At 38.6% G+C, this 24,482-nt stretch overlaps 1 protein-coding gene across 1 annotated transcript in view; it reads right to left on the bottom strand.

The window, feature by feature from the left end:
• The window catches only part of LOC128869316 (calcium-dependent secretion activator-like), a 42,959-nt gene extending 39,144 nt beyond the window's left edge, over window positions 1–3,815 (bottom strand). The window contains exon 1 of the mRNA XM_054111843.1: window positions 3,432–3,815. Coding sequence (XP_053967818.1) covers window positions 3,432–3,761 — 330 coding nt within the window. The 5' untranslated portion in view covers window positions 3,762–3,815. The remainder of the gene's footprint in view (window positions 1–3,431) is intronic.
• Between the last annotated feature and the right edge of the window lie 20,667 nt (window positions 3,816–24,482).

Below are 24,482 nucleotides of genomic sequence, written 5' to 3'. Positions count from 1 at the left end.
ATATTTATTAAAGATGCAATAGAACTTAGTTGTCCCATATATGTACATATGTATGAAAATACGTTTCTTTGAAGTTTTCTTTTATTTATTTTAAATTTCAAAGTTTTGTACCATCTATAAAATGCATACATACATATATGAATTATTCCCTGTAATATACATATGTAAATTGAAAAAAATTTCGATTGGCAAAGGAACAAAAAATGCATATTCAATTGAACATATGTAAATATGATAAGGCAATGCGTCGTGAGATAGGTCATTGTTGCTGCAGTGCGTGTGCACATACATTTGTAACACTATAAGAATTGAAGATGCAATTGAACTTTTGCACAAATATAACTAACATAATATATGTATTGATATACATATGTACATATATATTCATCAATATACCAATATGCTCTTTGAATTCTTGTCTAAAATTAATTTCGACTCGAAAAATTAGTAAAAATTTTCATCAAATTTACTAAAACGCACACAACAAAATGTGAGGTCGTTTTATAATGTATTTTGTTTATATTTTTCTTTTAAAATTAAAGCAACAAACATTATTAAAGTTACTTTGATTTTAAATGTTGGATTTTAAATCTTTATTTGTTGTACTTGTTTGAAAATATAGATTGAATAAATTTTCGTAAAAATGCACAAGCAAATACTTTGCAAAATGCCGTCGGCATTCGTCAATTTGATTTCATACAGAAACCAAAAACTGAGCAGAGCCAATGTATTTGTACATAATTCACTGTAATCAGATCTGTTAAGAACTTCCCCGCTGTCGAGTTGAGCGAGGTGAAATAGTGTTCGCGGTTTCACTTCATTTTTGACAACTCACACTATTCGTAGCTCGTGAGAATTCTCTATATTTAACGTTCTCTGCAATAGAAGCAGCAGTAGCATTGCCCGAACCAAGGCGAATTTATTACAGGTGACAGCAAACACATATAAGTAAAACCCTACATGTATTTGTTGTTGCGTTTGGTGCAACCATCACGTCAAAATCAGCAAGCAAATATAAACATACGAATGTAAACATACCAATACATACAAACAAAGCATATCATTTTGACATAAGCCATACCTACGGTGAAAAATTCAGCTGGATGAATGCTGTCACCTTAATAAATTCGCCTTGGCCCGAACTCAAGGTGGGAGAAGAATGAGGAAGATGGGAAGTGACCAAGAATGATAAAAAGAAGATTGCGCCCATCAGAGCGTACGTGACGTCACGTTTGCTGAGTTGTGCAGTATTGCCAACCATTTGCTCTTCGCAATAAATTTAGTGCTTTTTTATACAGAAAATGCGAAAATTTTGAAGTTTCGTGTTTGTTTATTTTTTTTTAATTTAAAGCTACCGAAACTTTAGGTTAAAAAAAACTGTATTATTATACAAAAGAAGTTTAAAAAAGGCCACTCTGAGAATATTATAGTGCTAATGAAAATTTTTTTACTCTTATAAAATTTGATAATTTGAAAGTGGAAATTTAATTTTTGGCTCCATTTAAGGTTATGCAAAAATATTAAATTCCCCTCTCTCAACTCTTCTTTAGATTGAAAACCTTTTTACAAATTTTAAAAAGCCTTTGAATTTATTGAATGCGAATTAAAACCATAGAGGGGTAATCGTTTCTTCCGGTCATCAATCCTTAGTGAGACATAGGACATTAAGAGTTATATTCATTGTAAAAATAAACAACAAAATACTAAAGAAACCATACTGACATTTTTACAAAAAGAGTACCTTATCTATTTGCATAACTTCAAATATAGCGAAAAAGTCGTTCCCTTAACAAAAGAGTCTCCCTTAACAAAAAGAACTCATAAATTAAATTGTACATAACCATAACACATTTATTTAAAAAACGCACATTTTAAAGACAATTTGTCACGCATACAAAGTTCTTTACGTGATTCAATAAAAATTTGTTGGGTTATTTTCTTTGAATGGGAATTTTAGTGCGTTTTTATATCCAAAGCTAGGCAACACTGCAGTAGCGAGAGAGAGATTTGACTGCCGAAAGCAGAAGAACACCAACAACACCTGCAATCGCGGGCAATGCCACCAGATGTTAAAAAAAAGTAAAGCTAAATAAAACTGAGTGAATTATTTAAATAATTATTAAAAAATGTATATTTTACAAAATTATAAAGATGACATTTTAATTAGAACAGCTAGAAAAATGTTATGAAGAAAGAACTAAAACTCCGAGACTAAATAACAAAAAAAAAATGCTAAATCAAGTTACGAAAATGGTAATCTGGCCATACTGGAGCTAAAATCACATAACTCGTTGTCAAATTCGCTGAGCGCAAAGTAACGGGACCACGATAGGCGCCGTCTCATTATTCTTTCCATCATGGGAAGTGACGACAGATGTAAAAAGAGCCGTGTTGCAGTCAAATGCCGATTTTCAGTATATTGTTTCATAAGTACCACAAAAATTTTCGAAATCAATTTTTTCAAAAATTGTAATTGTTGCACAGGTCTCTAGCAATAATTTGGCTTTTACAGATTCAAAAAATATCAATTAGTCGACGAGTTATAGCCAAAAAACCATATAAACAATTTTGCTCCGATTTCGAACTTCGAAGGCCGATTAAAAAAAAATTCGAACTAACATAAAAAAACGGCGCGATACGGGTCTTCTAATTTCGCCTCTATTTTCACCCGCCACTCTCAGAATGGACCTAATTTTTGCTAACCTGAATTTGTTCCACAGTGTAATAGCAGTCGTTAATCGATGAACGATCGGATTTTTCTGAAGATTATTAGATACTCCGCAATGAAACTCTTGAATATATCAGTATTGTTTAAAGCTAATATTTTTATTTATTATTTTGAATTCACTTACTGTGCACCGCCCTACTGGACGACAATTTCTTTTTTTGCCTATTTTACTTGTGTAAAAATTGTACTTTGTTAGTATGGAGATTTTCTAATGTGTTCAATATGTTGCTTCATATAAAGATAACAGATATGTTTTTCCAAAAACCATTCTGTGAAGTAAATAACAGTGTTATGTACAGATATTAAAAAAAACAAATAGGTAACCGTATTAGAAATAAAAAGGAATACAAATAGTGCACTAATTATCCAACAATATTTTTTATCAGGAAATATGCATATACACGTATATAGGAAATCTACAAGGTTAAACTACATGTTAAAAATATAATTGTAATCAATGTTTTTTAACTTTTTTAGATTATTGCAATCTTAATTATTTGGTAATCGTAATCCTTATCACCTTCTCTATTACCAAGAGTGGCATCGTTGATATCCCCTGATTGAGTCTTCAATTAGCGGGCACAGATATGTATAATAAACTAAATCAGCCCTTTTTTATTTCTTAATTCCATTAAAATTTTTTGCGGCGTAAAGTATGTGTCTGTACATACATATTCATATGATCTTGGGAGAATTTACGTACCTTTGTTATGTGCGATATCGATGTGACTTGGGCATAGTGGAGTGCATGATCTAACCGCTCCGAGAGCCAATTGCAAAGCATATTAATCTGCTGTGTGTACCACTGTTCGAAAAAATTCAAAGTCCATAAGTCGTCACCGATTTTACCCCGTACTTGATCCATATTGTTGCGAAAGAAATTTACATAACCTTGGCCGAGATCCTTTCCTGAGCTGGATACATTAGTAAAGCTGAGTATAGAACCAATTAGACTGCCCTCATCGTAACGTGCCAGTTTCGTCAAAGTCGACTCTAGCACAGACATAAGTTTACCAATTAGGCCTTGTGTCATGGCTACATTCGCTTTATCGATTTGATCATCTATTTTCGCATGAAATTTGTACTAAAAAATACATAAAAATATACATCGAAAGAGCTCATATTTACATTCGCACATACGTATATAATTAAATTTGAAAATAAACCTTATGTAAACAAATTTTTGGCTGGCATTTATATAAATTAACGTTATTTCTGAACTTCAATAACTTAAGAAGTAAAGTGTGGATAACAACGGTGATCCAGCAATTAAGACTTGTCTATGGAACAAAATACACTGATGCCTTCCCATAGAATTTTTAATAAGCAGCTTTTTCGAATTGCTATTCAAAGATATCAATGCAAAGGAGGACGAACTTGCATCACTAAACTTAAACATTTAGAATTATATTCAGACAAGTAGATTTTGGTGCAACGTTTATTTCTTTATTGCCTCGAATGCTTAGTTACTTGGGTTAAGTCGTTTGTTTCCATTGCATGAGTTGGTCTTAAGATTGACTATGACTGCTTATGAGATCAAATACAGGGCTTAGCTCCATCAACCCATATACAACTCCGGGGATCTACGGAGATCCAGAGTGCCTTTGACTGGGAGCAAACAGTTCTCTGTGCCTTCCCCCATATAGAGGAAGCTTTCGACAATGCCTTTCACTTAAGGTTATCGCGCACTATAAAAGAGAAACGTAGAAACGCAGATGGATAGAGTCTCTGCTACAGACAAGGATAGTACAAACCGCAACAACGGCCAGTACTAACCAGCTACAAACAAGTAAGGGGTGTCCGTAGGGGTGAGTTTTATCACCCCTCCGTGGAGCCCAGTAGTAGACGACCTGTTTCACTTGCTGACAAACAATGGAATCCGCTGTGAGGAATGCGCGGATGACATTGTAATTATAGCGAGAGGCAGGTTCGAGAACATTCTTTGCGATATACTGCAAAAAGTTATAAACCTAACAAAAGATGTGTGGGTCTGGATATAAACCTACCCAAAAGAGCCATCACCTCTTTCACCAGGAAAAGAGCCTTACCAGGAATGAAAGATGTCAGCATAGGTGGAGTTGCTATTGGTTTGGTCAGCGAAGTTGGGGCTATAGCCCAGGAATCCTGAGATGGATGTACGTCATGATAATAAGACCAATGTTGACATATGGAGCGGTCGCTTGGGCATCGAGAGTCACTCTCTTGACGGTGCGGGCAGCGCTAACAAAGCTTCAGCACTTAGCTTGCGTGTGCATCACAGGAGCGATGCGGACCTGCCCCACAGCTGCGGTGAAAGTGATGCTTGAGCTGACACCGTTTCATATAGTTATTCAGCAATCAGCCAAGCGTACCATACTGAATATTACCAGGGCAGGCTTCAGGAGAGGAAAAGTGATATCATTTAAGAACATGGAAGTGCTAAGGATGCAGGTCCCACTTACCCAGCTACCCAGAGATGGTATCACTAAAGTGATCAAATTCCAAAAGAAGTTCAGAATTGAACTGAAGAATAAGTGTGAAAAAAACTCCAAGAGTGTAAACTGCACTGGTACACAGATGGCTCGAAGACCCCAGAAGGCATAGGCGCTGGAATTTACGGCCCCAGAACCAAACGGTCTGTGCCGATGGGTAGTTTTCCAAGCATCTTCCAAGCGGAAATGTATGCCATTTGTCTATGTGCAGAGATGAACTTAGACAGAAATGTCCGGAATGAGCGAATTGCCATTCTGAATGACAGTCAGGCGGCAGTCATGGCCCTATCGTCCTGTGAGATCAAATTCTCACTGGTACTTGAATATATCGAGAAACTTAATTTACTAGGAACGCACAATTGCATGCAGCTAGTTTGGGTCCCAGGACACAGAGATCTAACTGGGAACAAAATAACAGACGCATTGGCGAGAGAGGCTGCGGCCTCGACTTTAATAGGACCCGAGCCCTTCTTTACTATGGGACAACACACAATCAAGGAGAAGCTTAGTTGTGAAGAACTAGGACTAAGAGAGGTTTGCTGGCACCAAGCTGTGGGGCTACGCTAGGCGAAATCTCTACTGGGAGGGTACAACCAAAAGAAGTTTAAAAAACTCATAACCCTCCCCAAGGCCATTGCAGACTACGAAGTCATCTGGACTCGTTTCTCCGACCAATCTCAGACGATTCCGGTGAATTTTCCTGGAATGCAACGCTATAGCGTGGAGAACGTTGACACATCTTGGCCAATTGCAGCCAGAAGAAAGGCACATACGTTCAATCCAACCTATCTCTATTCTAAGTTGAATAAGGGAACTGGGTCCGGATGACGTACTCAGACTAGAGGGCACAAAACCTTATTAAGAATCAAACAATCAAATAGAGGGCTTAGATAATAGACACTGAACAGGTGCCAGATGCATTAGTAAATCTGTCCAAAAGACAAAGAAAGTGGCAAAGGCAGAATAACGCGAAGCCGGCTAGAGAAATGGAAAATATGGCTGCGGCAAACGAAGCTATTTATGTCGACTGTGACTCAAACTGAAGCTGCTCTTCTGCTTTCGTCCACTTCTGTAGCCAAAGCTGTCAAGAGGAACAGATCTGGTGATGACCCATCGGGTCTGGTCAACTTGCGGAGGCTAAGAGGGTAGGAGCCAAATATGCTGCAGCAGCGGCTAGAGGTATGATGGTGGAGATCTGTGGCGATGGATAGATCCAATTGTCCCAAAAACAATTGGACTTTGTCGACAGCCAAGTTTACGAAGCTATAGGGAAATCGAAAGATGTTCCTAGATTCGAGCGAATGAGAGTTGAGCAAGGTATCTTCAAGATACAATGCTCAAGCTCTTAATCGCCCGAAGGGCGGACCAAAACTGTATCTGCGATGCCAGTTTTGGAAGGGTATAAGCTGGTCATCCAGCAAATGAGCAAAATTCAAAAACTGGTAAGGATGAGCATGCTGATCCCTGGAGCTCTGAGGGAGCCACATGTGATCATTTCCAGGCTCCGTACTTCTTACGAAAGACTTGATACGATGCACTGGACATCATACCACTATACCAAAAAGGGGACGGATTCTAAATATGGGAATGCTTTCCAGATGGTTTATGGTTTTGGCCCAGAATCGTTAAAGGTCATACCGTCTACGTATGGAATTCGCCTATATATGTTATTAATTTTGAATTCAGATATTGTCAAGGTGTAAAGTAAAATTATGACACAAATGGAACAAAATTTTTCATTTACATAGATTATTTTGCGGCACAGCTTATCGGCAAGTGGTCTTTTATACTGCAGCCATGCTAAACTGAATACAAATACTCACATAATACGAATTTAAAAACCGTGCGTGTCTAAAGAATAAGACTTGGGGGATATAAACGCCAGCAGGCCGGAATCCTCGAAAGGTGGATTGAATACAATATGATGATCTCATTAAAGAGGAATTGAAAAAGCCACAAGCTCAGTGGGGCGTTTTATAGAATCAGACTTAGCCTGCTGGAGTGCGATGTGCTGAGTATGGATAAAGTTCATACTCTTTCTCTTCCGGATCTCTTAATTTTCATCAATAAATCTACAAGATTCGCGGAAGAGTGATCTCAAACCAACTTTTCTGTCTTACCGTCCATACTATATCTATCCTATCTCTCTATTCCTTCCACTGTAATCCGTCCGAGTGTAGTTCCATGGTTTTCCTGACTGAGTCCTTGGACTTGTTAAACGCCCCACAAAACTAATCTAATATAATACTCAGTCATTCTAATATAATAAAGGGTTTTCTAATAACAGGTGTTACAGGTGGATGGATTGCGCTATCGAGAGATGATTAACGATTTTTTATGGCCGGAATTGGATGGTATTGATCTGGACAACGTTTATTTTCAACAAGACGGCGCTACATGCCACACAAGCAACGAAACGATTGATCTTTTATGGGAAAAGTTTCCGGACCGTGTTATCCCTCGAAGAGGTGATCACAATTGGCCATCGCGATCTTGTGATGTAACACCTTGTGACTTTTTTCTTTGAGACCACGTGAAAGATAAGGTCTACGCCAACAGCCCAGGGGCGATTCAAGACCTCAAAGATGGAATTTGTGAGGCTGTCGAGGACATAGGGCAGCCACTTTGCAATTCGGTTATGGAAAATTTCATGAAAAGGATATTGTCCTGTAAGCGTGGTCGTGGTGGTCATTTGCCTGGGGTTATTTTCCACTATTAACGGCATACCTTGCTCTTTATAATGAAATAAACCTCCGACCAAAATAGCATTTTTCCTTGAATATCAAAATATTATATATAGATATTTAAAAAAAAATTCGATTCAATTCAACAATCCTAGAAAACTGGTACAGAAATTATATTTGTACATTAGTGATTACGGTGGTCGATTAATATTTGGCTGAGTGTCATCTGTCAAACTATACAATATATATATATGTGTATATACTCGTAATTGGCACTTACACTCTGTTTCGGTGTTTGGCCGAGCTCTTCCTCCTATTTGTGGCGTGTGTCTTTATGTTGTTTTACAAATGAAGGGACCTACAGTTTTAAATCGATTCCGAGCGACATATATTTTGGGAGCCTTTTCATGGCAGAATTGCCCTCAAACTACACAATACTAAATTTTGGATTGCTTATAGTTTAGTTTTTCTTCGGCATTGCCCTCATATGTAAAGGGTGGGCCATGTAAAATTTGCGTTTTGAATCGGCTATAAAAAAAACTAATCAATATTTTTTCAAACTTTTTTTTTCAGTTTGAAGATTGAACATTGTCATTTATGAATAAAAAATAATATCGTTCAAATGACTGCCACGTCTGGCTTTACAGTAAGCCATTCGATCAACCCAATTTTTAAGCACATTTTCGATTGTTTGGGCTCCAATTTCATGAATGGCAACTTCGATTTCGTGTTTTAAAGCATCAATCGTCTCTGGATGATTCGCATAGCATTTGTCCTTAACGGCTCCCCACAAAGAATAGTCCAACGGGCTTAAATCACAGCTCCGAGGCGGCCAATTGATATCGGAATTTCGGCGGATTATTCAGTTTTCAAAAACGGTATCCAAAAGTTCGAGTGTAACTTTGGCAGCGTGACAAGTTGCACCGTCCTGTTGAAACCAAATGTTGTCCATGTCATCTTCTTCAATTTTTGGAAACAACTCGTTGAGCATGTCACGGTAACGCTCGCCATTTACTGTAACCGCGGCTCCTCACTCATTTTCGAAAAAAAATGACCCGATGATGCCGCCAGACCAAAAACCGCACCAAACAGTGACTCGTTGTGGATGCATTTGCTTCTCTACAGAAACGTTTGCTTATTGACGTAGCCACCGATGAGAAAATCAGAAAAGAAGAAGAAGACTCACCACTTTGGAAATAGGTTTTCAATATTTCCCAATTTTGTTCAAGCGTATAGCGTCCCATTTCGTAAATGTAAAACCTTTAAGTAAATTATGAACATATTTGACATGTCATTTGGTTACCATTCTTAAAAAAATAGGTGGTTCAAAAAGCAAACGCTATATGGCCCACCCTGTATATAGCCAACAAATAAATACTAACATGATAGATCTTTTTATAATATTATTTTATTACTTTTACAGCATTTGTTATGATTTTTATATTACATACAATAATTTGATTTAATTTATATGCTTTACTCCTTATATATCTTTTTTTCGGTTTCATGCTACCAGTACTGCATCCGGATACATGTTGGTAGGGAGAAAGGGCCATCTGTAAATTGCGCCTATGAAAATTAATAAAATAATAATAATTGCTCAAGTGAAGCGCCGGGTTCTTCAGTCATACATATATATGAAACAACCAATAACTAACGATGAATGGAGAAAACAGTACTATACTTGTACATCGAAGTAAAGCAATTGGATGTTGTGCATAAATAATTTTATTCCAAGGCGGATGCAATCAACAATCACTACAGATAACCACATCAACTTATAAATGTAGGCGGAAACGTATTGTAATATTTTGGAATGACTTGAATAATTTACATCTAAGCATTATATCGATGTACTGAGACGATGTGCCTTTTCACGCATCTTTGTTAGATGGTTGACTAGAACGTAAGACTATATCCATTTGGTTTTACAGGGCCCGCCATCTATCGTTTCGAATTTGAACTAGGTATTATTTGAAGAATGGTAACACTTAGCTGTCATCTGATTTGACAGAAAATTAGTTTTATTCTTCCGCTGAACGAAAATGGTTGTGTATACGGTCAAAGGACCGACCACCCAATGCGTTTTCGCTTCGCTTTATGGGCTTGGGATGGACTTGAAGAAGATGAAAACTTTTACCGAAAAATCATCTTTTCGGATGAAGCTCATTTCCATTTCGGCGGGTATGTTACCAAGCAAAATTGCCGCATTTGGGGCTCAGAAAACCCGCACGCACTCGAAGAAAAGCCGATGCATTCACAACGAGTCACTGTTTGGTGCGGATTTTGGTCGAGAGGCATCATTGGTCCATTTTTCTTTGAAAATGAGCGCGGAGTGGCCGTAACCGTCAATGGAGAGCGTTACCGGGCCATGTTGAACGAATTTTTGTTCCGAGAAATTGAAGAGGAGGATATTGGTGACATTTAGTTCCAACAAGATGGCGCTACTTGCCACACAGCGAATGCTACGATCAATCTTTTGCGCACTGTCTTCGAAGATCGCATTATCAGCCGAAATTCTGATATCGTTTGGCCGCCTCGGAGCTGCGATTTGACGCCGTTGGATTATTATCTTTGGGGTGCCGTCGAAGACCAGTGTTATGCCAACAAACCAGCAACAATTGATGCACTGAAGACCAACATACGCGATGTCATAGCTGAAATACAGCCGCATACAATCGAAAATGTGTTGACAAATTGGACTGATCGTATGGGATGGTGCATGGCTAGCCGAGGCAGCCATTTGAATGAAGTTGTGTTCCATCATTAACCGGAAGGATTGTACTTTAAAATAAAAAAACAGTTTGGAAAAATATTGGGTAGTTTCTTTTTTATAGCATTTTTAATTCCGTGAAGTTATATGGCGGACCCTTTGCATTGAACGATGAAACTCGGACCATGAAATTATACTGACGAGTCGATGAAATATAAGCAGAGTTTAGCTTCGTAGACATTAGTAGTTATACGATTAGATGTAAAGATTTTGAATCTTGATGGTTCTTTGCGGATTAATGATAAAACTGCAGCTGAATCAGGGCAACAATAATATCGGCATGATAAAAGTTCCGTTTGAGCTAATTCATGGATAAACGGTGCCTTGGTTGAAAGCAGGACGATCTTGGAACCGCAAGAGATTTTATAGGCGCAACACGAGATTTCGAATGTAGTAATTGTACCGACGAACGAGTGAAGTTTAGCAGCGGTATGTGACCAAAATCCGTACAAAAACTGAGCCACGATGAATGTAGTGATGAAGGCAAGCTTTCATCCCAGTCCGACCTTTTCCTCCAAATTTCCTGAAGAAATATTTTGTAGCGATTATACGCTATGAGGCACACTCATGCTCATAGCCCATTTTGATGCCGTGTGTGGAACTTGTTCTCATCTATTCTAAAATCAATGTGGACCTTTTAAAAATTTTGAAAGATCCCTAATTTCCAAGAACTGAGATCTTCAAAGTCATTCAAATATTGTCTACCTAAAGTGATGAATCTACGTTTGCATAGAGTGAGACAATGGCACAGATGGTGCGTGATCGCCTCTTCCTCATTTAGAGAAGTCATGTGCCCGCAGACGGATGTGTCTGCCTATCAGGCAGCCTCAATAAGACTAGTCTTATTTTGGCTTAGCAGAGGTTCTATACGCTTAGAATTGAGAGTCGGCCACAATTGGGCGATTCTGCAGGTGGGTTCGTTACGCCTTCTCTCATTTACTGCTCTTAAAATGTTCACAAAGGTAAGGGTAAGGCATACCTATGCCATTATCAACATACTTATCAGTCAGATTGAGCGCTCGTTCATTATCCCTGCAGTTCCCATCAATACCTCAATTACCCAGAAACCTATTTACCTTTAGGTGCAATGACTCAGCCATATCGTTAAGATATGTGCGACTTTTCATGGCTACCTTAAAGAAATTTTATCGTCACCTACCTATCAGCGAAATGTGTGGAGATATCATCTACAGGTATTGCATCACACTGTATCAGTGTCACGGCTTTTAATTCAGCCTGAAAGGCACTGCAGTTGTTGAGAAGCCGAAAACTTAAGGAAATTCGCAGATGCTCAGATTATACACCTCCAAGCTTTGAGTCAACAGTGTATACATGGATGGACTTGCCCTGTTGTACATCGCCCCGCTCCCACTCTCCGTTGAGGTTAGAAGGGTTGTAAACATTGTAATGGCAATTGTGGGCGGAACTGTAGAGTCCACAAGTCCGGGAAGCTCCAAAATATCAGTTGGAATCTTACGGCGTTCGTAGCCTATATTTGGCCTCTTAAGGTGTTCAAATTGCCACACGACTGGCGATGTATGATATTTTGCCTGCAGATATACTGGAAAGAAATTTATGGTTATGAGAACAGATGCGAGTCTTTGAATCTTACCAACCTCTTTAATGTTTACACCCTTCTCAAGGTTATTCTACTATGCTACAATACTATAATAGAGAATTGTCCTAACTACCGCTGTGCAGCGCCAAAGTATTATTCTGGATTTCATTCCCCATTTTTCCCAATGAACCTTGTGCAGGAGTCATTATTTTAATTACTCTATCTTCAACTGTGAGCCCCCAAATTAGTTTTCTATCCAATACATGGCCTAGACATTTAGCATTTTCCGTTGCTCTAAGGGTTTTCCTTCCTAGGGATAATAATTTAGGAACAGGTGGCACATGTCTACTGCTAAAAAGTTTCTGTTCGTTTTTCTGTTGCTGCAGATTAGCGGAGATTATTACATCTGGCCTCGTTGGATACTGCCAGTGACGGGTTTTATGTTACCCTCCATTATAAAATCCTACTAGGTTATTTATTTATTGCAATCTGTTTTGCATTCAGCAATACTTGTTCTTAAAACTAAGACATTTTAATAGATATGCATGGAAAGCACCCAGTGGTGCAACCATTTCTGGATTTTTGCTTTTTAGCATAATAAATCCGTTGTTGAATTCCTCCTTCCATAATCAGTTTGTTTGTTTGATTTTTTTTAACTCTAAGTAATAATTTCGTTGCGGAGAACCAATTACTATTTATGCGCTTAATGGAAAAAATTCAATATAATTGCACCGTTTTTTTAATTATTCACGCTCATTGAAAGCGTAGAAGAAAGCGGAAAAAAGACTCAATATCACTATGGAGTTCATATGCAGATCCGTCAGCAAAGACATTATAGTTTAATCTTTCTATTATTCGGTTTCTATCTCTCCTATTTCTGAATAAATTCATTGCAATACTAATGTATTTGCAGGAGTTGTGCTAGTAGCAAATCATTGTCGCTATCGTGCTAGCCTACAATTCAATTGGTCAAAATTTACTTTATCACTCTTTGTATCAGGTCAGTCCTTAAGTTCGAGCGTATTTTACCCATAATTTCACTTTTGTACGATTTTTGCATACAAAAAATTATTCGTGGAATATAACGAAACTATTTATATTTTCTTTGATATAATATATTGTTGTGTTGGAATCTTCGAACGCATATTTTGTATTTTTTTTATAAAAGTGGTAAAAATGCAACAACTGCTGCTGCAGAAATAAACACTGTTCACGGAGAGGATACCGTGAGTGTAAGGACTGCGCCAAAGTGGTTTTCAAAATTCCGAAGGGGTAACTGCGACGTGGAGGATGCCCCGCGCGCTGGACGTCCTAAAGTCTTTAACTCCGACGCCTTGCTCGAACTGATGGAAGCTGAGCCAAATTTGACAGTCGATATGATAGCTCAGAGGGTAAATTCATCGCATGGAACAGTTCACAGGCTCCTGGTTCAGTTGGGAAAGGTTTCAAAGCTGGGAAAATGGGTTCCGCTTAGACTTTCCGTACCAACCTTCAGCAGAGAGTGAATGTGTGTTCTCAGCTGCTGCAACGACTTGAAAATGAAAGTTTTTTTAACCGTATCGTTACTGGTGGCATATGGCCGGTAACTGCTGATTATTATTCCCATCAGTTGTCAAACCTGAATGAGCCACTTAAAAAAATCGACCGTCTTTGGTGAATAGACGTAAAGTTTTGTTTCTCCACGACAATGCAAGACCTCATATCGCAAGGCAAACATTAGGCAGGCTGAACGAGCTCGGATGGGAGCTAATGCCGCATCCACCATATCTCCGGATATTGCACCTTGTTATTATCATCTTTTCCGTGGACTTCAATCCCATATGAGTAACAAGAACTACTCCTCAAAAGAAGCTATAAAAAGGGATATCGAAGCGTATTTTGGCTCCAAGGACAAAAAATTTTTGGGCAGGGAATTAAAAATTTGCCTAAATGTTGGGAAGACATTGTAAATAATGAAAGAAAATATATTATGGATTAATAAATACTTTAATCATCTTTTTATTAATTTTAAAACCACCTTTACAAAACGCATGAACTTATGGACTCACCTGATAGTATCTCATCCCCACCTTTGTTAATAATATTATCGCATGGTGGACTGATTGGGATTTTAAATGGCTCTTTAGTTCTCCACCTTCAGCAATTAATTAAGAAACCCAATTTTGTAGGTTAACTGCTGGGTTCACTAAATAGAACTTTAATCCTTTGGTTGTGAAGGTGCTGTCCACTTGGTGGAAAGACTAATAAAACTACATATATTTCCATCGTCACTTTGAAGTTTCCCAAATGGTAAATGAGCGGAGCTAGGTATCAATAAGCAAAATGGCATTCGGCGGCAAATTATTTTCTTGATAAAAGGGCCTAATATTTTTTCCTACTTCATTGACTGACTGAAGCAACATCACTAGAGAGAAGACAACTTCCCCGAATTTTTTCCTAGATGAAGTAACCGAACAATTTGGTGCATACTAGCAATGACCGCACAGAAACATTTACCCCTCTCGACGTTTTTAAACTGTGGAGAAAATTAACGATGTTGACGCGGTTAAAGGAATGATGCTAGAGGGTGATGCTGCAGAATGGTGGCGTGATGTTAAAGACGAAATTACTGATTTTTCTTATGGAATAGCGAAATTATGCCGAAATATTTGAGTTACAACAAAAACTACCAGTCTAACGGTTAGACGCGATAGAAGTGAAACCTTCCGTAAAACAAACTGAGAGAGAATGAGACGAAAGCAGCATTAAGAGTGGGATAATTATAGGTTCATTATAATATTGCTATAAAGTTCATATTTTATTTTCATCATTTTATTATTATTCATCCTCAATGTTTTCAATTTCAACAAATGATACGAGTGGCTTATGATAGCTGATAGATGATACAAATGCTTTGGTTTCGATGTTGTCAACATATCTTTGAAATACCGCGTCAATTGTTGTTTTTGATCGTGTTGTCGATCGTCAGTGCGATTGTTACACATTTTTAAATTGAATGTTCTATTGAGAAAGTCAATTAAAGGAACCGCTTTGTTCAATGCAAAATTTACGCCACTTAAAATCATTGGAACTTTATCGTAATCTTTTCTAAGTATCCGCGATACTTCTGGTGTATACTTTCTTAAATTTTCTTGAATGAATTCCGTGATGCTATTTATTGATTGATTCGGTGAAATATAAATTGCCACAATTAAAACTGTTTTTCCATTGCTCAATCTGGTTTCGCATGCACATATTTCTCCCACTTTAGAGAGCTGAACAGACAGTGATTCTAGTTGCTGTGCATTCAGATCTATCTGTGGAGTTACAATGCGAGCACCGTCATTTTGATTGTGGTATATTGCAACACCGCCTGCAATTGCGGTAAATATTTACGAATATAAAAATACGGACGCAATACAGCACACGCGGTTGTTATTATGAGCGTCGTAACGCGTATATTACACAGACGTACTAACATACACACAAATATTCGTAGGACGCTTGGTCTAAGCAAGTATTAGGTAGTGTAGTATGGGTATACATAACGCCTTCTCGCTCACCGTGGCTCCGTAATACGCAGGCGCGCACACATACGTACTAGCATATATACAAACATACATACGTATGACGCTTGAACTGAACACCAAAGCAAGTAATAGGCAGTGTGGTATACATACTACAATACTCACTATACTAGCGTGGCTCAGCAGTACGCAGCCACACACATATACGTATATCAACATATAACGCTTCGTAGTGTCGCTTTTTCGTTTCATCGAGTCTCAAATCACTCCCAACGATTCTAAAGAAGTTTTCACTTCAAAAATAATGAACTTACGGACAGATTTGCTCAGAAGAAGGCTACTTTATTCTCGCAGCTAGATGTCGTTCCAGCCGAAGCAGAACTAGACATACTGTTTTTTATATCATTCTGTCCTCTGAATATTTCATCTTGTGAAGAGTGACTCGCTTAATGAGGCTCGAGAAGCCGTGCAGAAAAAACTTTCAAAAACCCAAAGGCGGCTCTGGAGAAGCTCAAATAAACCAAACCAACCAAAATTTCCTTGCTATGGATGCCCATGCGTTACTCGCGTAAATTGAAATTAAAATCAACTGTCTGATGGTTTCGTGAATTTTATTTCAATAACTATTCATCAAACAAACATTTTTCGAGTGTTTCAAGTGTACCGAACGAAAATTTGAACTCTGTCATGGACTTCAAAAGCTGTAAATACCGAAATATGAAATATGACATAACGTTAGCTGATTGCAGTACTTTTACACAAGTATGTTTGTCCACTGTGTACAAAGTAATGATTAGAGATCGATGTTTCACAATGAGTTTGTTCTATTGCATAATGCTAGCGGCAATCACATTTAGATGAAACTGATTTCTCGAACAGGCTGATAGAGTTCTTAACGTGGACCTAAAATACTGATGCGATCGATAAAGTTTCGCGAACCGACTGGCAACAATAACGAACGAGATGCCAATACAAAAGCATGAATTAGCCTTGATGACGACGGCAAATAGCCAGACCAGAACGCTTTCTGGGTCTACCGTTAGATGAGTTAGACGAGGACGACAGGTGGCTACATCGCACAGACAGGGTTTAGTAAGCTGCTGCAACAAAAGATATACGCTGCCAGATCTCTAAACTAAAATAGTTATCAAGCACATAAGTATATTCAGTTGAAAGTTGAACTTGTAAGCGATTACACGAAAACTAATAGAGTGATTCAGTCTTAAGGTGAACGGGTACATGTGAAGCAAATTGTTGTAATTGGTGTCAGAAGTGGAATTGTTCAATAAAGTCCCAAGAACAGGATCATGAAAATGGCAAAGTTAAGCGAACAATAAGGGAGTCCTTTCCTCAGTTTACACAAAGAAGTATAAACTTAATGTGTTACAGCCGCAGTTAGACCAGACATATAGGCCACAACCAGCTAACTGAAGACGAGTCCAAGAGGAAGAAAGCGAAACACTGCAAATGCCATGCACAACAGGCGGCAGTCTCTGTCTCGCAAATTCGCCGGTAAAGCAACAACTTGACGATAAGGGGGACTGTAAACGGTGGATCTCATATGCTTACTCTGGACACAACTGCAACGAACTCGATCAACCGGTCAGATTTGGTAAATGGCAATATGGAACCACTGGTTGGCTAATCCTAAGTTACCGTCAATGGATTCCGCCAACAACTGATGCAGTCAAATGGGCTGATGTGGAAGCAGGTTGTGGGATAGGCGAAGTGAGGGTCATAGAATTTGCTGAGGAGACTGCGAACATAGTAGTCGGAGACGGGAGAATACCGGGCTGTTGAAGCCATGAAACATCGAATAAATACTGGAGATGCAAGCCCAATTCGCCAAGTTCCACGACGAGTTCCACTAGCAAAGCGCGAAGAAGCGAATCAGATAATCCAGGATATGCAGCAAAGTGGAGTTATTGAACCATCAATAAGCCCGTGGAGCTGACCGGTGGCGCTGATTAAAATAAAAAGGATGGAAGCAATCGATTTTGTGTGGATTATAAAATGCTGAATGAAAATGAAAAATGGTTTCCTACGCTTGATTAAAACCTTTTTTACTAGCAGGTGGAAATTGAGGATTGCGATCTTGAGAAGACAGCCTTTAGCATAGCAGATAGGTCGTGGCAGTCTTCTGTGATGCCTTTCGGATTATGTAACGCACCTGCAGCCTCTGGGCACCTGATGGAGCATGTGCCAAGAGGACTCCACTGGAAAACGTGTTAGGTATATCTGTATGGCATTATCATTATGGGTAAAAATTTTAACGACCATCGAAAAATTTATAAGAAGGACTTTAGTGTATTCCCTCCGCGGGATTACGATTGAATCTGAAGAAGTGTGCCTTATTTAAAACAGAAGTCACGTACGTTGGACATAAGGTTTGGACGAAGAGAAAACAAAAGTAGTAAAAGATTGGACACGACCAAGAAATGTGCAGAAAAAGCGAAAGTTCTTGGGACTGTGCACGTATTAAGTTCGCTTTGTTCCAGGATTCGCAGATGTTGCCCGGAGTCTCACACACTCACAAAGAAGAATTGCGCGTTTGTGTGGCACAAAGAGCAGGAGGAAGCGTTCCAATAATTGAAAGAGTTGCTCTGTACTGTGCCTATATTAGCGTATCCGTTCCCGAGGGAAAATTTAGTTGTGGATACGGACGCTGGCGAATATAGAATAGGTGGAGTTCTGTCACAGATCATCAAAGGGCAAGAAGAAGTAATCGCATACTATAGCAAAGTCCTCGGAAAGCCAAAGATGAATTGCTGCGTGACAATAAGAGAACTGTCAGCTGTGGTTGAGTGCGTAAAACATTTCCAAAAATAGTTGTACGGTCAACAATTCAAATTAAGAACCGACCATGCAGCATTGAGATGGTTGCTCAAAATCGAACGTCCGGAAAGATAAATGTACGGTGAATCGAAAGACTGCAAAGTTATGCCTTCGAGATCAAGCATCGAAAAGAGGAACAGCATGGAAATGCTGATGCACTATCTCGGCGAACTTGTGCTATAGAGAGTAAGCATTGTTCCAAAGTCGAGAGATTTGAAGGGATAGTTGATATCAGAGTAATGCAGTTGCAACCCGATGATGAGTGGGAACCAAGTGCAATAAGAACGAGTCAAATGAATGATGCGGACCTGGGAAAGATCATATAAGCAAAATACGCTGGAGAGAGGTAATCTAAAAATGAAATGGCAAAATAAAGTCCTGTGGCTTAGGTGTATTGGGTTCTGTGGACTAGTCTTAAAATAACGAATGGAGTTTTTATCCCGTATGGGAAAGTGCATTGCATCTGGGTTAGAGGAATTCTAATATGAACCAAGTGGAGGTCCAGAGGGAAGTCATGGATGTTTTAATTAGTTTCCATGGATGTTGCAGGCCCGTTTCCAACAAGTGATTCCAGCAATAAATATGTGCGCGTTGTTATGGACTACTTCAGTTAGTGGGCAGAAGTGAACGCTGTACCAAACCAAGAGACCAAAACCATTACTGAGGTTTTTGTGCAGAATTGGGAGGATCTGTTTGTATTCAGACCAAAGAAGGAACTTCGAATCCGCAGTATTCAAAGAAAGGTGTTACTTGTTAGGAATTAAGAAAACAAAACAATACCATTGCACCCCCAATCAGATGGAATGGTCGAAAAATTCAACCGAGCTCTGGAGGAGCACTTGCGAACGGTAGTTCGGCTCACGGTGTACTGTGAGGCGACAGCTAACTATAGGAATTTTCAGTAAGAGCGCTTCAACTATTGAACTTTTTTGAATAAAACACAAACAGTTTGACTTTTTTAACTAATTTTTTTTTTTATTATCGAGTTTGAACATATACATTTAAGTATGAAACTCGTTTTCTTTTGCATGACCACCGCGTGCACGTTTTACGAAGTCCAATCGTTGAACCCAATTTTCGACCAGTCTTTTGCATAAATCGGCCGAAATTCCAGCAATTTCGCGTTCAATATTGGCTCTGAGCTCACAAATCGTCGCCGGCTTGTTACTGTAGACCAATGACTTCACATAACCCTAAAACGGGACGGCTTGTTAAATGGACCGTAAAATGGCCGTAATGCTCTTAAAGTAGCAGCAACAGAACGATTATTTTCATAAAAAATTTGCACGATTTGCAATCGTTGCTCAAGTGTGTAGCGTTCCATGATGAAATGTATACTAATGAAGTTTACAAATGACAAGCGAAAAATAAAAAATATTGCGTCGTTCGCCCTCCCTATCGGAAAAAAGTTGAAGCGCACCTATTGAATAACCCATACATCGCACAGACAGGATTAAGTAAGCTGCTTCAACAGCAAAACTCGACATAGGATACAAACTGCCAGATTTAGAAATTGCGATAGTTATTACGCATATGTATATAAGCAGAGGTGCATGCGTATAGTTGAACTTATAAGCAAGTAGACGAAAAGTAATAGAGTCTTAAGGTAAACGTGTATTTGTGCAGTGAAGCAGTTAAGTAAAGCAAGTGGTGTTAAAAATAATTTTAACTTTTATTTGACAATCTAGTGATCAAACTCAGAGGAGTTATTGTAAGAGATTTATTTGAATTTTAACGTAAGAAAATTCGCAACAATACCATGAAGCATTTTGATTTCCTTCTTCCTTTGAATAATGTTTTGCCAGCTCATGCAAAACACCAAACCTAAATCTGGTCTAACTTTTAATGTCGCAAACTATGATGGCAGTGATTTTAAGAAATTTTGTTTCATATACTTTAAAATATTGTAATCAACTGATAGCAAGGACTTTAATCAGGAGCAAAAAAGACAGTCCGACAGCATACTTCAAAATCACGTTCGAGAAAATTGACGAACTGACTCCGTATGCAGAGCAAAAAGCTGATACGATTGACCATAAACCTATTTTAGGCTACCTTATCGACTTTCTTTTGCGAAAACACGTGAAGTAAAACTTGAAATACGGAATATAATAGAAAGTGAAATTATTGAAGAATGTGAGTGTGCAATGGCATCTCCAGTAGTCATGCTGCCTAAGAAGGATTGTAGAATACGTGTTGATTACCGAAACTAAATTCCGTAACTTTGCCTTACAGGTGTCTTTTGCGCTGCACAGATGATCTTTTTACGTTGCGAAGAACATAGGGCTTATAAAAACATTAGATCTCCAAAGACGGATACTATCAAATTAAGGTGCGAGACTAACATCCCTCATCCCACCGTTTGCCACATTTGTCTTCACATGAATGCCATTTAGACTGCAATTTCAACGTCTTAATGATGGCTTTAAAGCAGCAGTTCTAAAAGTGCAACTCCTGACTTAGGTATATAGAGGGCCTTATTGTTTGTGCGCCGTCGTTTATGCAACATATCGAGGATCTCCATATGCAAACTCAATCAGCGAATTCAAGTGATTACAAAAATTTGGGATCCGGATATATCCCATCACAAAATACGAATTTATGCTTAATAGAAAGCGAATACCATCATACGTGATTGGTATGTTTAATAAACGGTCACCTACTCTTCTTCTTCAACTCCATTTAGATCTTAGTCCTGTTAATTTGCAACATATAATCAGATTTATAACCAAATTATATAAAGGTTTAAAACTATATTGTTTATGTTTACAATATATATGGTATACCATATGATTTTTCGTATTTGCGCTTAGCTCTCAACTGACGCTGAGGTCCAATCTTTTTAATGGTCGTCCCTGGGTCCTTAGGTTGCTTATTTTGCCGTCAAGGCCATTTTTGCCATTCTTCTTCATATTCTTGACCACCGGACCACGTCATCAATTTGGCATATCTCTAGGACTGCAGTATTTTTTTTTTTTTATCAAGCCGGAAAAATCCGGCGGTAGATCTTAGTGCGCTGAGTTCTGCGATTTTCTACACGTTTTTCCAGCGTGTATGTTGTGATTGGTCTGACACACGTCTTATGAAGTATATTCGTATTTGCTTACTTACGACCAACTTGCATTGTATTGGCACTTTGGATATGCCAAGTGCTTTGGTTTTTTCCACCGAGATCTCCATATTGTATATTTTCGTATGTTCAAACTTAAACAGTAGCTGCTGTAAATGTGTTCTGATTCTCCAAATAGAGCAGCGCCATCAGCGTAGCAAAGCATTTTGAAATCTCTAGTGGTCATGCATTATCCTGGAGCTGCTGCTTTCACCTTTTCAATTATTATATATACAAGGTGTATTCAAGAAATTAGGCGAGTGTTTCAACTTTTGCGGGCTACATACAGTCGAATTTCGGTTATTATATGTATATGTACATGTTGGTATACTCGTCTTGAAGATAATAGGACTATGAATAAGTTCGTTTCGGTTTTACAACAGATGGCGTAACTTGATTATTATTCCATCGATCCACATTTCCAAACATTCATTGGAGAGCTACTGTCGTAAGGCACAAACGTCAGTATAAGTTTTTTATTTGAAGCGTAAACAACAATATTTTTACCACACTTGAAAATGTCGAATTTCGTGCCAAATAATGTGTTTTTGCGGGGAATTCTTCTTCATTATTTTAATATGAAGAAAAAAGCAGCCGAAAGTCATCGTATCTTGGTGGAAGTTTATGGTGAGCATGCTCTATCTGAGCGAACGTGCCAGAAGTGGTTTGCACGCTTTAAAAGTGGTGATTTTGGCTTGGAAGACGAAGAACGCGAGAGTGCGCCGCCAAAGTTCATGGATACCGAATTGGAGGAATTGCTCGATCAAGATCCGGCTCAAACGCAAGAAGAGGTTGCAAAAACTTTGGGAGTTGATCAATCAACCATTTCCAAACGTTTAAAAGCCATGGGAATGATCCGAAAGGTAGGCCATTGGGTGCCGTATGAATTGAAGCCAAGAGACGTTGAACGCCGTTTTATGGCATGCGAACAACTGCTTCAACGGCACAAAAGAAAGGGTTTTTTGCATCGAATTGTGACTGGCGATGAAAAGTGGGTCCATTACGACAATCCAAAACGTCGGGCAACGTATGGATACCCTGGCCATGCTTCAACATCGACGTCGGCGCAGAATATTCATGGCCTGAAGGTTATGCTGTGTATCTGGTGGGACCAGCTGGGTGTTGTGTATTATGAGCTACTGAAACCGAATGAAACGATTACGGGGGATGTCTACCGACGACAATTGATGCGTTTGAGCCGAGCACTGCGAGAAAAACGGCCGCAATACGCCGATAGACACGACAAAGTTATTTTGCAACATGACAATGCTCGGCCACATGTTGCACAAGTGGTCAAAACATACTTAGAAACGCTCAAATGGGATGTCCTACCCCACCCGCCGTATAGTCCAGACCTTGCGCCATCCGATTACTATCTCTTCCGAGCGATGCAACATGGCCTGGCTGACCAGCACTTCCGTAATTACGATGAAGTCAAAAAATGGATCGATTCGTGGATTGCGGCAAAACCGACCGAATTTTTCACAAAGGGAATCCGTGAATTGCCAGAAAGATGGGAAAAAGTAGTAGTAAGCGATGGACAATATTTTGAATATTAAATTTGTAACCATTTTACGTCAATAAAGTTTCAAATTTCGAAAAAAAACCGCACGAACTTATTCATAGTCCTATTATGTTCACGGTTTTAGCAATATAGCAAGCTTAGTTTGTTTGTGAGAGTCATAAATAAGAAAAGTGTTTTGCGTGTTCAACGATTTTCTGCTATCAAAAAAAATCGATCAAATAAGTTGCATCAAATTTTGTATAAAAAATTAAATTAAGTGCTAAAAAACCCTTAAAATGCTGTCAGTGGCATACGGTGTACTCTGAGTCAAAAAAATTTGTACAAGTGGTACAAGCTCTTCACAGAAGGTCGAGAAGGTGTGAATGACGAAGCTCGCTCTTGACGACCCAGCACATAAACAACCGATGACAATGTTGAGAAAGTGAAGAAAATTGTTATGCAGAATCGTCGAATCATAATAAGGGAAGTACCTGAAGATGTCGGCATATCGGTTGGCTAATGTCATGGAATCTTTTCGGAAATTTTTGGGCATGAAGAGTGTGGCAGCGAAGTTCGTTCCAAAATTGCTGAATTTTGACCAAACACAACGTCACATGAGCATCCTTCAGGAATTGTTGAATGACGGTAACGATGATCCAGATTTGCTTAAAAAGGTCATAACTCAGAGAACGTTAATGTATAGAGAAGAGCTACGAATAGTGTGAATTGTCAAATATGAAGTGAAACCGTGAAGACTTTTTCACCTCGCTCAACTCGACAGCGGGGAACTTCTTAGCAGAGCTGATTACAGTGAATTCTGTACAAGTATATGGGCTCCGCTCAGTTTTTGGTTTCTGTATGAAATCAAATTGTCGAATAGCGACGGCATTTGACAAGGCATTTGAATATGTATTTATCTGTTCCTTAGGCAAACGAAATTTTTTTCAATTTAAATTTTTTTACAGGGAATAATATATGTATGTATCTAGAAGATAGTATAAATCTGTGAAATTCAAAATATATACAATACATAAGAGAAGAATCCAAAGAAACGTATTTGCATATATGGGACAACTAAGTTCAATTGCATCTTTAATAAACTAGTTTTGCACGCATATGTAAGCACTGAAACAATCATGACCTCCCTCACGAGCATTGCGTTATCATATTTTATGCAATAATTAGGGAGTAAATAACCGAATGAATGAGTTCTTGACTAACAAATGCTAAAACAATTCTCTTTCGCATATGCATGTACATATTTGTATGCGCATATGCACACTTGATGCCCTAACCCAGTGGTCGCCAACCCGT

The sequence above is a fragment of the Anastrepha ludens genome, chromosome X (assembly GCF_028408465.1).
Source record: "Anastrepha ludens isolate Willacy chromosome X, idAnaLude1.1, whole genome shotgun sequence".
Taxonomy (NCBI): domain Eukaryota; kingdom Metazoa; phylum Arthropoda; class Insecta; order Diptera; family Tephritidae; genus Anastrepha; species Anastrepha ludens.
The sequence above is the reverse complement of the archived record's forward strand: the minus strand, read 5'-3'. Positions and strand labels throughout refer to the sequence as shown.